The sequence below is a fragment of the Sus scrofa genome, chromosome X, assembly GCF_000003025.6.
Source record: "Sus scrofa isolate TJ Tabasco breed Duroc chromosome X, Sscrofa11.1, whole genome shotgun sequence".
NCBI lineage: Eukaryota > Metazoa > Chordata > Mammalia > Artiodactyla > Suidae > Sus > Sus scrofa.
The window spans coordinates 13,533,551-13,546,569 of NC_010461.5; the positions used below are offsets into that span (position 1 = coordinate 13,533,551).

A 13,019-nucleotide genomic window follows, 5' to 3' on the forward strand; every position below is an offset into this window, starting at 1 on the left:
TTATCTTTTCATCACTTGATTGCCATTGGGGTTGTCTTTACTTGTTGGCGATGAGGAATAATGCTGCTTCGAACGTGTGTATACACGTTTTTGAGTAGATGTATGTTCTTTTTTCTCTTCGGTATATACCTAGGAGTGGAATTGCTGTATTTATATATTTAATCATTTGAGGACCAGTCAGACTGTTTTCCAAAGTTACAGCACCATTTTACATTGCCACCAGCAGTGTATAAGGGTTCTTATTAATCCACATCCTTGTCAACTCTTGTTATTATCTGTACGTACGTATGTATGTGTGTATGTATGTCTTTTTAGGGCCACACCCCGTGGCATATGGAGGCTCCCAGGCTAGGGGATGAAGTTGGAGCTGCAGCTGCTGGCCTATGCCACAGCCACAGCAGTGCCGGATCGGAGCCACGTCCGTGATCTGTACCACAGCTCATCGCAACGCTGGATCCTTGACCCACTGATCTAGGTCAGGGATTGAACCTGCGTCCTCATGGATACTAGTTGGGTTCCTTACCACTGAGCCGTGACAGGAACTTCTTGTCTTTTGATTTTAGCTGTCCCGGTAGATGTGAAGTGACATCTCTTTGTGGGTGAATAATGACATTGAGCATTTTTTCATACTCTGTTTAGCCATTTGTATATTTTCTTGAAGGAATGCCTAATCAAATTCTTTGTCCTTTCTTTTGGCTGCGCATAAGGCATGTGGAAATTCCTGGGTCAGGGATCGAATCCGTGTCACAACAGCAGACCCAGCCACTATAGTGACAGTGCAGGATCCTTAACCCACTGTACCACAAGGGAACTCCCTTTTGCCTTTTTTTTAAAAAAAATTGTTGACTGTTAAGAGTTCTTTGTGTATTCTAGATACAAATTCCTTGTCATGATCTGCAAATATTTGTTCCCAGTCCGTGGCTTTGTCTTTTTATTTTCCTAATGGTGTCTTGTGAAACACAAAACTTTCTAATTTCGATGTCCAGTTTATCTATTTTTTTCTTTGGTTGTTTGTGCTTTGGCTGTCAGATCTAAGAAATCTTTGCTTGATGCAAGGTCATGAAAATTTATTTTCCTCTAAGAAGGAATATATATTATAGTTTTATTTCCTGTGTTTAGGTCTTTGGTCCAATTTGATTTAATATTTGTGTATGTTATGTGGTAGGGGTTCACATTTGTTCTTCTGCATGTGAATATCCAGTTGTCCTGCACTATTTGTTGAAGAAACCATTCTTTCCCCAATTTAATTGTTATAGTATCCTTGTCAAAATTCTGTCAACGTGCGAATTTATTTCTTTATTAATTCTGTTTCGCTGGGTCTAGCCTAATGTAGGCCACACTGTCTTGATTATTATTATTATTATTTTTTGTCATTTTGCCTTTTAGGGCCACTCCCGTGGCATATGGAGGTTCCCAGGCTAGGGGTCGAAGTGGAGCTACAGCTGCTGGCCTATACCACAGCCACAGCAACGCGGGATCCTTAACCCACTGAGCAAGGCCAGGAATCAAACCTGTGACCTCATGGATGGTAGTTAGGTTCGTTAACCACTGAGCCACGAAGGGAACTCCTGTCTTGATTACTATGGTATGTTTCTTAAATTGGGTGGGGGAGGTTCTCCAACTTGATTCTTTTCAGTTTTGTTTGTTTTGATTCCAGTTTTTAGGGGATGTGTTCTTACATTTTAATTTAATTTTTTACTCATAAAATATTAACAGTTCGCAAGTGGACTCTACAAAACAAGGTACATTCAAAGAAATCTGGTTTCTTTCCCTCTCTTCTGTACCCTGTTCTTCCTTTTTTTTTCCTCCAGGTAACCACCTTATTTTATGGCTTATTTGTCTGCGTTTAAAAATAAATCCAGGAGTTCCCGTCGTGGCGCAGTGGTTGACGAATCCGACTAGGAGCCATGAGGTTTCGGGTTTGGTCCCTGCCCTTGCTCAGTGGGTTGACGATCCGGCGTTGCCGTGAGCTGTGGTGTAGGTTGCAGACGCGGCTCGGATCAGATGTTGCTTTGGCTGTGGTGTAGGCCGGTGGCTACAGCTCTGATTTGACCCCTGGCCTGGGAACCTCCATATGCCATGGGAGCGGCCCAAAGAAACGGCAAAGAGACCAAAAAAAAAAAAAAAATCCAAATACATGTATGTGCGTCTATCTGTATATGTGTGTGTATTCTTCTCCATATTTTCTTAGATAAATGGTAGCTTATTAATTATATTTTTCTCTACCTTGCTTTTTTCACTTAGTATATCCTGGTGATTACTCTGTAGTCCTGTGTAGAGATATCTCGCTTCCTTTTTTTTTCATAGCTACCGACCTACACCACAGCCACAGCAACACGGGGTCCAAGCCGCATTGCAACCTACACCACAACTCACGGCAGTGCCAGATCCTTAACCTACTGAGCAAGGCCAGGGATGGAACCCGCATCCTCACGGATCTTAGTTGGGTTCATTAACCACTGAGCCACGATGGGAACTCCGATCCTACGTTTCCTTTTATAGCTGTGTACTGCTAGATGGAAATGACAGTTATTTATTCAGCCAGTCTGCTATTGGGATTTCTTCTAGTCTCTTGCTATTACAAATTTCTCTTGTAAGTAGCCTTCTGCGTATGTCTTTTTATACTTTTGTCAGTGTATTTTTGGATAATTTAGAAGTGGAATTACTGGGTCAAATGCGATTTTACAAAACACCCTCTCTTTGGGGTTGTGCCCTTTTGTTACCCCATCAGCATTGCATGAGGTGCCTCTTTCCCCATAATCTTCTTATCAGAACATGTTACTGAACCTTTGCAGTTTTTGCCCATCTGATAGGCAGAAATCATGTCTTTGTGTGGTTTTAATGCACAGATCTCTCATGAACAAGGTTGAACTTTTTTTTTCAATATGATTAAGAGTCAGATGCACCTCTTGCTTTGAACTCAAAAAGCTCTACCCATTTTTTCTAAGGGTTGCTGGTCTTTATTTTGTGAAGATCCATATAGAGTTGATGTGCTAACATTTTGCCACTGATGCAGCAAGATGGGGAGTAGCTGCAGTTGACTGGATGCAGAGACCCCTTGTAAGAAAAAGTCTGAATCCATGCTTTTGATCTTTGACTGCTGACAGCTTTTAAGTCTCCCTTCTGCCTCTTGGGCCTCACATGTGGCTCTCAAGTGGGTCTGAAAATGGCTGGAGAGAGAGCAGGGGAAGGAGGCTGGTTTGAGCTTTCTCCGTTGCTTGGTGCATGGATTCCGGCTCAGGGTTTGAACTTGTGTCGGCACCAAAGGCGGGAACATTCGGCCTTTTTCTCGTGCTCCCTTCTCTGGCAAGCAGAGCGCAGGCAGAGCTGAACTTGTTAGCCATCAGCTTCCCTGTGGGCTCCTCCTAAGCGCCCTGGGACATCAGCGGGTGACAGTCTCTCTCTAGTGTATGAAGGCCAGGCCTGGACTCTAGCTGTTGGTTTGACCCTCTTGTGCTTTGAAGAAAGGAGATCAAGGGGGAGAGAGAAGAATGAAATGAGGGGAGAATGCCTGTGTATCTCTAAGATAGCTGGCAAATGGGCTTTCAAGACATTTCTGACAAGTGTTTGACAAGGTGACTTCGCTGATGGCTAACAGTCATATGTCAGCATTATTTCCAGGTTGCTTTTGGGGACAAGGCTCATGAGTTTACAGTGTACTTTGCCTTTGATCTTTCCTCTGCCCAAGGAGAATAAGTCTGCTTTAGGATCCATTATAACCCTTTATTTTAAGGCTGATTAGAAGACTTAGGGATCACTTAAGACTTTTGACTTTATCAGTTTAGAATAGAGTTTAAGGCTTTGGTTTGACTATTCTTTGTGTTAGAATTGAAGCTTTTATATTGTGAAACTGGAGTTCCCGTCGTGGCGCAGCGGAAACGAATCCGACTAGGAACCATGAGGTTGCAGGTTCAATCCCTGACCTCGTTCAGTGGGTTAAGGATCCGCATTGCTGTGAGCTCTGGTGTAGGTCGCAGACGCTGCTCGGATCAGATGTTGCTGTGGCTGTGGTGTAGGCCAGTGGCTACAGCTCCTATTCGACCCCTAGCCTGAGAATCTCCATATGCCGCAGGTCCCGCCCTAAAAAGCAAAAAAAAAAAAAAAAAGGAAAAAAAAGAACTGAGTCTAAATATTTTAAGTGCAGTTGGCTCTTGCAACTGTGTAACATGTAAAATGGAGCAATTACCTGATTTCACTTGATATTGATCAATTTGCATTAAATAAATAGCAAGAGGTTCCTGGATATGATTCTTGAAGAGCCACCAAGAGATCTTAAGACTCACCACAACTCTCTTTCTCAAGATGTCTGTCTGCTCTCTGGTGTGATGAGATGAATGGTATTAGTGTTTTTCTTTTTTGTTCTCTTTTCTACTGTGATTGTGCATTATTTTCACACCTTTCATTAAAAGTGCTTGACTGATTTTTATTTTGATAATTTTGATATTTATCTTTTGAATTTAGTAAATTTTGCAAATTTTTGGAAAAACAAAGGAATTGATAGACTTTTCATGTGTTTCATACTAAGTATTATGTCATTGCTTCTTTTACTCTCTTTGAATTTACATATTCTTTTAAAAGCTGTTAATATGTTGCCTTTAGTCATAGGATTTGTAGTTGCTTTGATGAATAAATGTTATATTTGTGGTTATATGGTAGAGATTGCTGAATTAAAAAATTGTGATTCATTCACGTAAAATCTAAAGGCTATTCTAGATCAGTAATTAATGATTTATTGAAACAATGGCTCTTGACAGGTTCTGTGGCCAAGAACTTCTTCACCAAGTCAAAGCTTTCCATTCCTGAGCTTTCCTATATATGGTAAGTGCAGTGAAGTAGTGCCACGTAGTATGATACTGTCATATACACCCATCATGGAGCTCCTACTTTTTGCATTTTAAAACTCTAATCCTTTGGGAGGAAAAAAAGGAGTTCCCTGGTGGCCAAGTGGTTAAGGATCTAGCATTGTCATTGCTGTGACTTGGGTCGCTTCTGTGGTATGAGTTTGATCCCTGGCCTGGGAACTTTTAAATGTCATGGGCGTGCCACCCCCCCCCCCCAAAAAAAACAAACCCACCCAAACTCTGATCTTTTGAATTTAAAAAAAAAAGCAAAACAGAGTAAGAAATTGAATAGAACTTAGATTTTTTTTGCTGTGGAGATTAAGTTATTATATGAAAGGCAGAATGGACAGTATCTGGCAATACTATGCCTTGTGTTAGCTCTTCTTTAGGAAGTAATTTCCTCATTATTCTCTTCGTCTAGATCCCTTTTCAGTCTAAGCAGTTGTGTGGGCATATGAGAATTTCCATCATGTATTTTTATTTTCAGATTTTTCTCCTTGATGTTGGTGCAAGTAACCGGGGCACCTTGCAAAGCTAGTCTTTATCATATTTTATGAGGCCAGGCGAACAGAAGGTCCACAAATGTTTTGGAATTAAGTCAAATTTGACCATTCTAGCTGCCTCTGAGCCTCGTAAATTTGGCTGGCGTTGACCGCTGTGGCCTGCGCTTTGTCTTGCTGCCCTGCCGGCAGGCCCGGCTACGGAAGGGCTCTGCCAGAGGGTCGGTTGGCGCTCTTTGTGTTTATGGAAACGCTCGGGGTCTCTTTCAACTCCCGACTGTGTGTGGGCTGTTCTCCACAAGACTGGGTGGGAGGCCACGCTGCTGTAACTATAGAATTTTTTTTTTTTTTGGTCTTTTTTTGCTATTTCTTGGTCTTGGGCCGCTCCCGTGGCATATGGAGATTCCCAGGCTAGGGGTCCAATCGGAGCTGTAGCCACCGGCCTACGCCAGAGCCACAGCAACGCGGGATCCGAGCCGCGTCTGCAACCTACACCACAGCTCACGGCAACGCCGGATCGTTAACCCACTGAGCAAGGGCAGGGATCGAACCCGAAACCTCATGGTTCCTAGTCGGATTCGTTAACCACTGCGCCACGACGGGAACTCCTGTTGTAACTATAGAATTAAATCGTCAGAATATTTATGTAAAACCTTTCTCATGAGGATTTACAAACATTATAATAGGATTTAAAATTGCTTGTCATGTTTTGTGCATCTTATTGGAAACCTATTCCATGGACACTTGCGAATGCCAGTGTACCTAGGATTCTTCAGCACTACATTCTACCACTATTTCTTTTTTAACGACAAGCCTTATTAGGTTTTAAAGCTAGGAAAAAATGGAAGTCATCTTTTTGCAAAGAATACAGTCCGTTTGGGCAGAATTCCCAGTCTTAATTCTGGGCATAAGGGTTCCTGTCTTTTTGTTGAGACACACCCGTGTAAGCTTGTTGGTACTTTCTCCATCCGGCCTTTGCAACAGTTCCGTGGCGCCTTTCCCCGGGGAGCTTTCTAAATAATCAAGGGCGAGGAGGCTATGAAGGGGCCAAAGGAAAGGTACGGAGCTGACCTTTCATGGTTTTCTTTCTGCGGTGATGGTAAACGCCGTCTCCCTCTGCTGGTCCCAACACAGGTGTGCCTGTCCCTGTGCCGCGAAGAGGCTGGCTCAGCTGATGGGCTCTTAGTTACCTGGGCACATAGCTCTGTGCTTTTCAGTGGGAAACAATGGTTGAAGCGAAGATAAGCCTCTTCGAGACTCTCCCTTTCTTCCTTCCTCATCTGGTTCCAGCCTTCCCTCGTTGCTGGTTTTATGTGAAAACATAATTTAGCCAGTGTTTATTGAACTTACTTGTATTTTCCCTGGAGGGGATTCTCGAGCAAAAAAAAAAAAATTTTTTTTTAGGGCCACACCTGTGGCATATGGATATTCTCAGGCTGGGGGTTGAATCAGAGTTGCAGCTTCAGGCCTGCACCACAGCAGGCAGTGCTGGATCCAGGCTGCATCTGTATCTATGCTGCAGCTCGCGGTGGCAACACCGGATCCTTAACCCACTGAGTAAAGCCAGGGATCAAACCTGCATCCTCACAGAGACTATGTCTGGTTCTTAACATGATGAGCCACGGTGGGAGCTCCTTAAGCACATCTTTGATACAACATTTATGTGACTTGAAAAGTTCAAGGTGTTTCCTTAAAGCTGAAAAATGAAGTGCTTATATCTGAGCTCAGGTAACTGAGTCACGGCCAGGATGACGGTAAAAGGGTGGTTGGGGCCAGCCCTTCTTCTCTTTTCCACACCAAGTCCAGGGCTCTTCACACCGTGCATTTACTGAGGAGTGTCAGCCAGCCGTGCAATTGTGGGCATCATTTGCCTTTTTGGGCTATAGTGTTACTATTATTTTGTCTCATGTACTCTGTTGTAAAACAGATCTCCTGGAGAACCTCAAGAATTTAAATTTTTATTTATATATTGCTACTTAATGCAAGTGGTGTCAATTTTTGTTCCTCCATGTGGCCCCCTGGAGATTTTATATGGCTTCAAGGATGCTGCAGGGCCACCACCAGGGAGCCTGGGAGTTGTGTTCGCATGTTTGAGGCTAAGTAATTTTCCCCCTAACCCCCACGTTAGGTACTCATGACACTTGCTGTATTTAGGGAACTTAGCGATGCTGACTGCGATGGAGCCCTGACCCTGCCCGAGTTCTGTGCTGCGTTTCATCTCATCGTGGCCCGGAAGAATGGCTACCCACTGCCCGAGGGCCTGCCTCCAACTCTGCAGCCGGAGTACCTGCAAGCAGGTCAGGCCTCATCGTAGATCTGAAACCTTAGGCATTTTCTATCGAGACCTCACCAGAAACATTTGCTTCTTAAGATGTTGTGTAGACACTTTGAAGAGGCCTTTGTATTTACAGTGGTTGTTCTTAACTGACATTCGACTCTCATATCCTTTGAGTCAGAGGGATGATCTGGGTACGTGTGGTCGTCTTTTTTTCCTGTCCTAGTACTCTCTGGATCCCTTCGAACCAAGGTCCCGTACCCTTTCACGGAAGCAGTGGAGGAGGCAACTCCTGAAACCCCAGCCGACAGAAAAGGAAGAGGGCGATCTTCCTGTAGAGCCAGCTGCCCACTTGGCATCTTCAGGCCTGTCCTAGTTTCCCAGAGTGGCCTTGGGCAGTGGCATGGACGAGAACTCTTGTACCTAATGAGGAAGGTTAAAAATTACACGCAGTGAAATGTATGAAAGGCTGTCATCCTAAAGGTACACTGATGATTGTTTTCCATGCAAACGCCCACGGAACTGCAATCGGATGAAGACAGCGAACATTTTAGCATGCCCGAAAGTTGGCCTAGAACTCTCTGTCCTTTTCATCAATAAAATAGTGTCTGTTGCCCTTTCAAAGGCAGTGGGCTGACTTCCAATGTTAATTCTATCACTCAGAAAAGTATAGCTTCCATCAAAAGGGCCCAGAAACAGCTGGCCCTTTCAGCATCCTTTCTCACTTTTTTAGGGGAAGGGTCTAAGATGTAAGCGCCCCGTTGTCGATGTTAATGGGCCAGAGGGAGGCGTGTCTAAAGAAAGTGTGATTAGTCCGTAGTGCAGCTTACAGTCTCTGGGGTTAGATCTAAAAAAGGCCTTAGATGATCTTGTCTTGTCCCCTCCTCATAGTGGCACTAGATCCAAAGTGGCCAGTGTCGTATCGGATTCCTTCTTGGGGTCTTCGACTCCTAAATAACAAGCCTGTCATTTTCCGTGTTAGGTAGTACTGGGGTGGAGGATCAGTGAAGGGAAGAGACTAGGTGTGTGGCCGGTGGCAGCGACAGGTAAACATGTTGGGGGAAGAGTGACCCATTCAGGGATCTTGCCCCGAGGCCCCCAGAAAATGTGCGGAGGGGAAGGTTCCGAGCGCAGAAGCCACCACTCACGTCAGAGCTTGGGCTTCGCTGATAGCGGCCGCTTTCTGGCTCCAGCAGGTGGAGCTGAGCCTGCTCTCCCCTGCCTCACAGGCTCGGGGAGAGACCTTCGGGGGTTCCCGGGGACTGGTTTGCCACGGGGCAGCATGGCCCACTGCTCTGTTTGCTCTCCAGTGTCCATCTCTCCCCCTGCCTCCCCTTGCTTTCGTTCACTCCTGGACTGAGGCGGAGAAGCACTTGCTGGGCGACTCCACGGCTCCCGTCACCAAGTTAGCGCAGGCTCACCCGGGAACCCCTTCGGGAAGCAGGGCCTCGCGGGGCTCTGTCTGTCTAATGCGGATGATCCGCTGATCCGCGGGTCATCGTGTTGTTATGTTTACCAAGCCCGGAAGGGCTGCTGGGAGCACAAGGCTGTTGGGAAACAGTAACCACTGGGACTGCAGTTAATGTTCTTACGTATTCTTTCTGTTCCTTCTTAGCCTTTCCTAAGCCCAAGTGGGAGTGCGCGTTGTTTGATTCGTATTCTGAGTCAATGCCAGCAAACCAACAACCCCGTGACTTGAATCGGATGGAGGTAAAAGATCTTCCCTTGTTAATCAGTGGGACGTGTGTAGAATTAGATCTGTTAGCTCATGTTCATTACAGATTCTGGAAGATCCCCTTGCATGACATTTTCTCTTCATATTCGTACTTACTTTGAAGCTCAGCATTTCACATCTAGATGCCAGATACATCTGTAATTATCTTTCTTTTCTCGCTCCAACTACATGTGCTGAAAGAAGCAAAGTAGTCCAGACCTTTTAGAGTTGGAATTTAGCTATAGCCACACAAAACCATCTTTTGGGTTTAGTTTGGCTATACCATTTATACTAACCAGTAATAACCAGGTTATTTGCTTTAACCCAGCTTTAATTCTGAAGTAGACATTGTAAAGTTGTATTTTTAGCAGCCCGAGTATTAATAAGGTATAATGAATGACAACAGTTTTGAGAGGTTTGAGACCTCTATTCGAAGGCCTCAAATCGCATTCAGAGCTACCTTCTCTCTCAGGGTTTTTACTTACTTATTTATTTTTTATTTTTATTTTTTGTCTTTTTGCTTTTTCTAGGGCTGCTTCCCGTGGCACATGGAGGGTCCCAGGCTAGGGGTCGAATTGGAGCTGTAGCCGCTGGCCTATGCCACAGCCACAGCCACAGCCACGCCAGATCCGAGCCGCCTCTGTGACCTACACCACAGCTAACAGCAACGCTGGAACCTTAACCCACTGAGCAAGGCCAGGGATCGAACCCATAACCTCATGGTTCCTAGTCGGATTCCTTAACCACTGTGCCATGATGGGAACTCCTCTCTCAGGGTTTTAGTTTTGAGATCAAATGAAGACTGCTTTGGTTGATCCCCAAGAGAAACCCGGCGAAGTCCCATCGTGTGGCTAAGTCCCTTGAGGCAGGGACTTAGCCACGTGCTCTGTGGCCCTTAGGTGTGCATCCTAGGTAGGTATTGTTACGGTTATTGTTAAGCTCAGCGCTGTGGTCACTGTCACCACCACTTGGATTGCTATGATGACACCTTGGACATCTGCTGTTCCCACCCCGAGCACAATGTGGAAATGCTTAAAAAGTGGAGCTTTATTCCCAGGCTCCTACTGCAATCCTCTGACCCTCGCAGGATGATAGACGTCAAAGGCAGGATACAGGGCCATTTCAACAGTTTCTTATAACTGAGCGATAATTTCTTCTTTCCCTTGAGGCTCTCCTGCCTGTAGTGGTGTTGTGCAGCCATCCTCTGCTCCTCTTGGGGCGAATCAGACCTGGTTCTGCAGGGCTCCCTCTGATGACATTACTCTTGACCTCTCTGCTCCTCCTGGATCGTTAACCCACCGCGCCATAGCGGGAACTCTGATAATTAGCCACTTTTCATGGCCCCCAGTGTCCCCTGGAGTTGCTGACGGTGTTCAGAGAAGTTTGTCTGTTAGGCCAGGACAGACGTCTCTTACAACTCTCTTATGCACTTGCCGGGTTTTTTGTATTGTTTTTTTATTTTTATTTTTTGCTATGGATTCCCCCTGTTTGTATTAAATTGTGTCATTGTTAGTTGATTTGCTAAAATATGTTGTAATTTGTATTCTTTCTTGTTAAATGTTTTGTTCCAACTTGCCATGGTATCAGATGTTCTTTGCTCTTCCAGCAGACAAAGCATTCTGTTTTTTTTGAAGAAATTATTTACTGATGTTTTCCTCCGTGAACTTTTATCACCTGTCTAAAAGGAAAGGAGCAAATATACGGGCAGAAATGAAATGGAGACATTTTTATACGTGTGTGTGTGTGTTCGTGCATACACACGTACACACGCACACTCTGATGTCCTTGATGACACTATAGATGATTCACCGTCCTGGACGTTACATGTAGCTAGTTTTAGATATTTTTGTATACAGTTGGTCCTGCGTATCCACGGGTCCCACATCTGCAGACTTGATCGGCCACAGATGGAAAATATGTTGGGGGGAAAAGGTCCAGAAAATTCCAAAAAGCAAAATGGGAATTTGCCGCACGCTGACAACTATTTACATGGCATTTACATTCTAAGTATTAGGTAGTATAAGTACTCATCTCTGAATCTCTCAGGAATGCATGCGTGGAGTTTAAATAGATCTTGGTACCAACCCCGTGAGGGGCCACTCCATATAGGTTTGTTTGTTTGTTGTGAGTGGAGCTGTAGCTGATTCAGGTCGCGGGAAGTTTGCTCAGCCATACATCTCTTCCTAAAGACAGCAGAGCTGTCATCATTTACTTATTTCCATTAGGAAATGAAGATTATAGTTTCAGGTGCACTCCTCTAGCAGTGCTTCTTAGATTATTAGATTTCTTTCTTTGTAAACCATTAATTGATATAATTCACATACTGTATTTATCTCAAGTACACAGTTCAGTGGTTTTTAGCGTATTGACAGTTGACAGTTGTGCAACCATCAAGCAGTCTGCTTTGAGAACCTCTTATCTCTCCAGAGAGAAAGCCTCCACCCATTAGCAGTCATTTACTGTTCCCCCTCCCCCAGCCTCTAGTAATCACTGAGCTATTTTCTGTCTCGGAACTTGCCTGTTCTGGACTTTTCATGGAAATAGAGTGATATAATTCGTGGTCTCTCGTGACAGGCTTCCTTAGTAAAGTGTTCATTTTTTTTGCTTTTCCACTTTCGCTGAGATATGGTTGACATATAGCAGGGTGTAAGTTTAAGGCGTATAGCACAGTGACCTGACTTAGGTACAGCTTGAGATGCTTACCGTGATAAGTCTGGTGAACATCCATCATCTCACAGAGACACACCATTAAAGAAGTAGGAGAAAACTGTTTTCCTTATGATGAGAACTCACTTTGTATATGGCGTTCAAGTTTCTTCATATTGTAGCGTGTATCACTGCTGCATTCCTTTTTATTGCTGAAGAGTATTCCGTTGTGTGGAGGTGCCACCTTTTGCCCATTCTTCAGCTGGTGGATATTGGCTTCCATTTTGGGGCTGCTGGGAAAAAATGCTGCTGTGCATGATCATGTAAAGGTTTTGTGTGAACATATCTGTGCAGTTCTCTTGGGTATGTGCCTGCAAGTGTAATGGCTGGGTCAGATTATAACTTGTGCTTAGCTTTTGGAGGAACTGCCAAGCTACTTTCCGGAGCAGCTGCACCATTTTCCATTCTTCCATCAGCAGTGTGTGAGGGTTCCAGTGGCCCCACGTCCTTGTTAACACTCGTTATGGTCTGTCTTTTTGATTTCAGCCATCCTAGTGGGAGTGAAGTAGTATCTCTTTGTGATTTTGATTTGAATTTCCTAATGGCTACTGATACTGAGCATCTTCTTGTGTGCTTATTAGCCATTTGTGTATCTTCCGTGGGGAAATGTCATTCAAAACCCTTGTTTAGACTGATTGTAAGTATTCTTGATATATTCTGGATATAACTCTCTTCTTAGATAAATAATTTGTAACTTATTTTCTCTTTCTTTGTTTTTTCCCTCTTTCTTGATAGTGTGTCCTTTCTAACTCAAACGTTTTTTATTTTGATGAAGTTCAGTTTATGTAGTTTTTTTCCTTTATTGCTTCTGTTGTCTGTATCATATCTAAGAAATCTTGCCTAATACAAGATCGTGAAGATTTATTCATATGTTTTATAGTCTTACATCTTACATTGGGGTCTGTGATCCATTTTGAGTTAATTTTTATTTGCGCTGTGAAAAAAAGGTCCAGTTTCATTCTTCGGTATAGGTATATGGATAT

The 13,019-nt window shown here is 44.0% G+C and overlaps 1 protein-coding gene across 3 annotated transcripts in view; it reads left to right on the top strand.

Moving 5' to 3' along the window:
* REPS2 (RALBP1 associated Eps domain containing 2) overlaps nt 1-13,019 on the top strand; it is a 245,546-nt gene that overhangs the window by 120,189 nt on the left and 112,338 nt on the right. For all 3 annotated transcript variants that reach the window (XM_021080774.1, XM_021080775.1, XM_021080776.1), the window contains exons 7-9: nt 4,755-4,818; nt 7,496-7,638; nt 9,232-9,326. In XM_021080774.1, the coding sequence (XP_020936433.1) occupies nt 4,755-4,818; nt 7,496-7,638; nt 9,232-9,326 (302 nt within the window). The remainder of the gene's footprint in view (nt 1-4,754; nt 4,819-7,495; nt 7,639-9,231; nt 9,327-13,019) is intronic.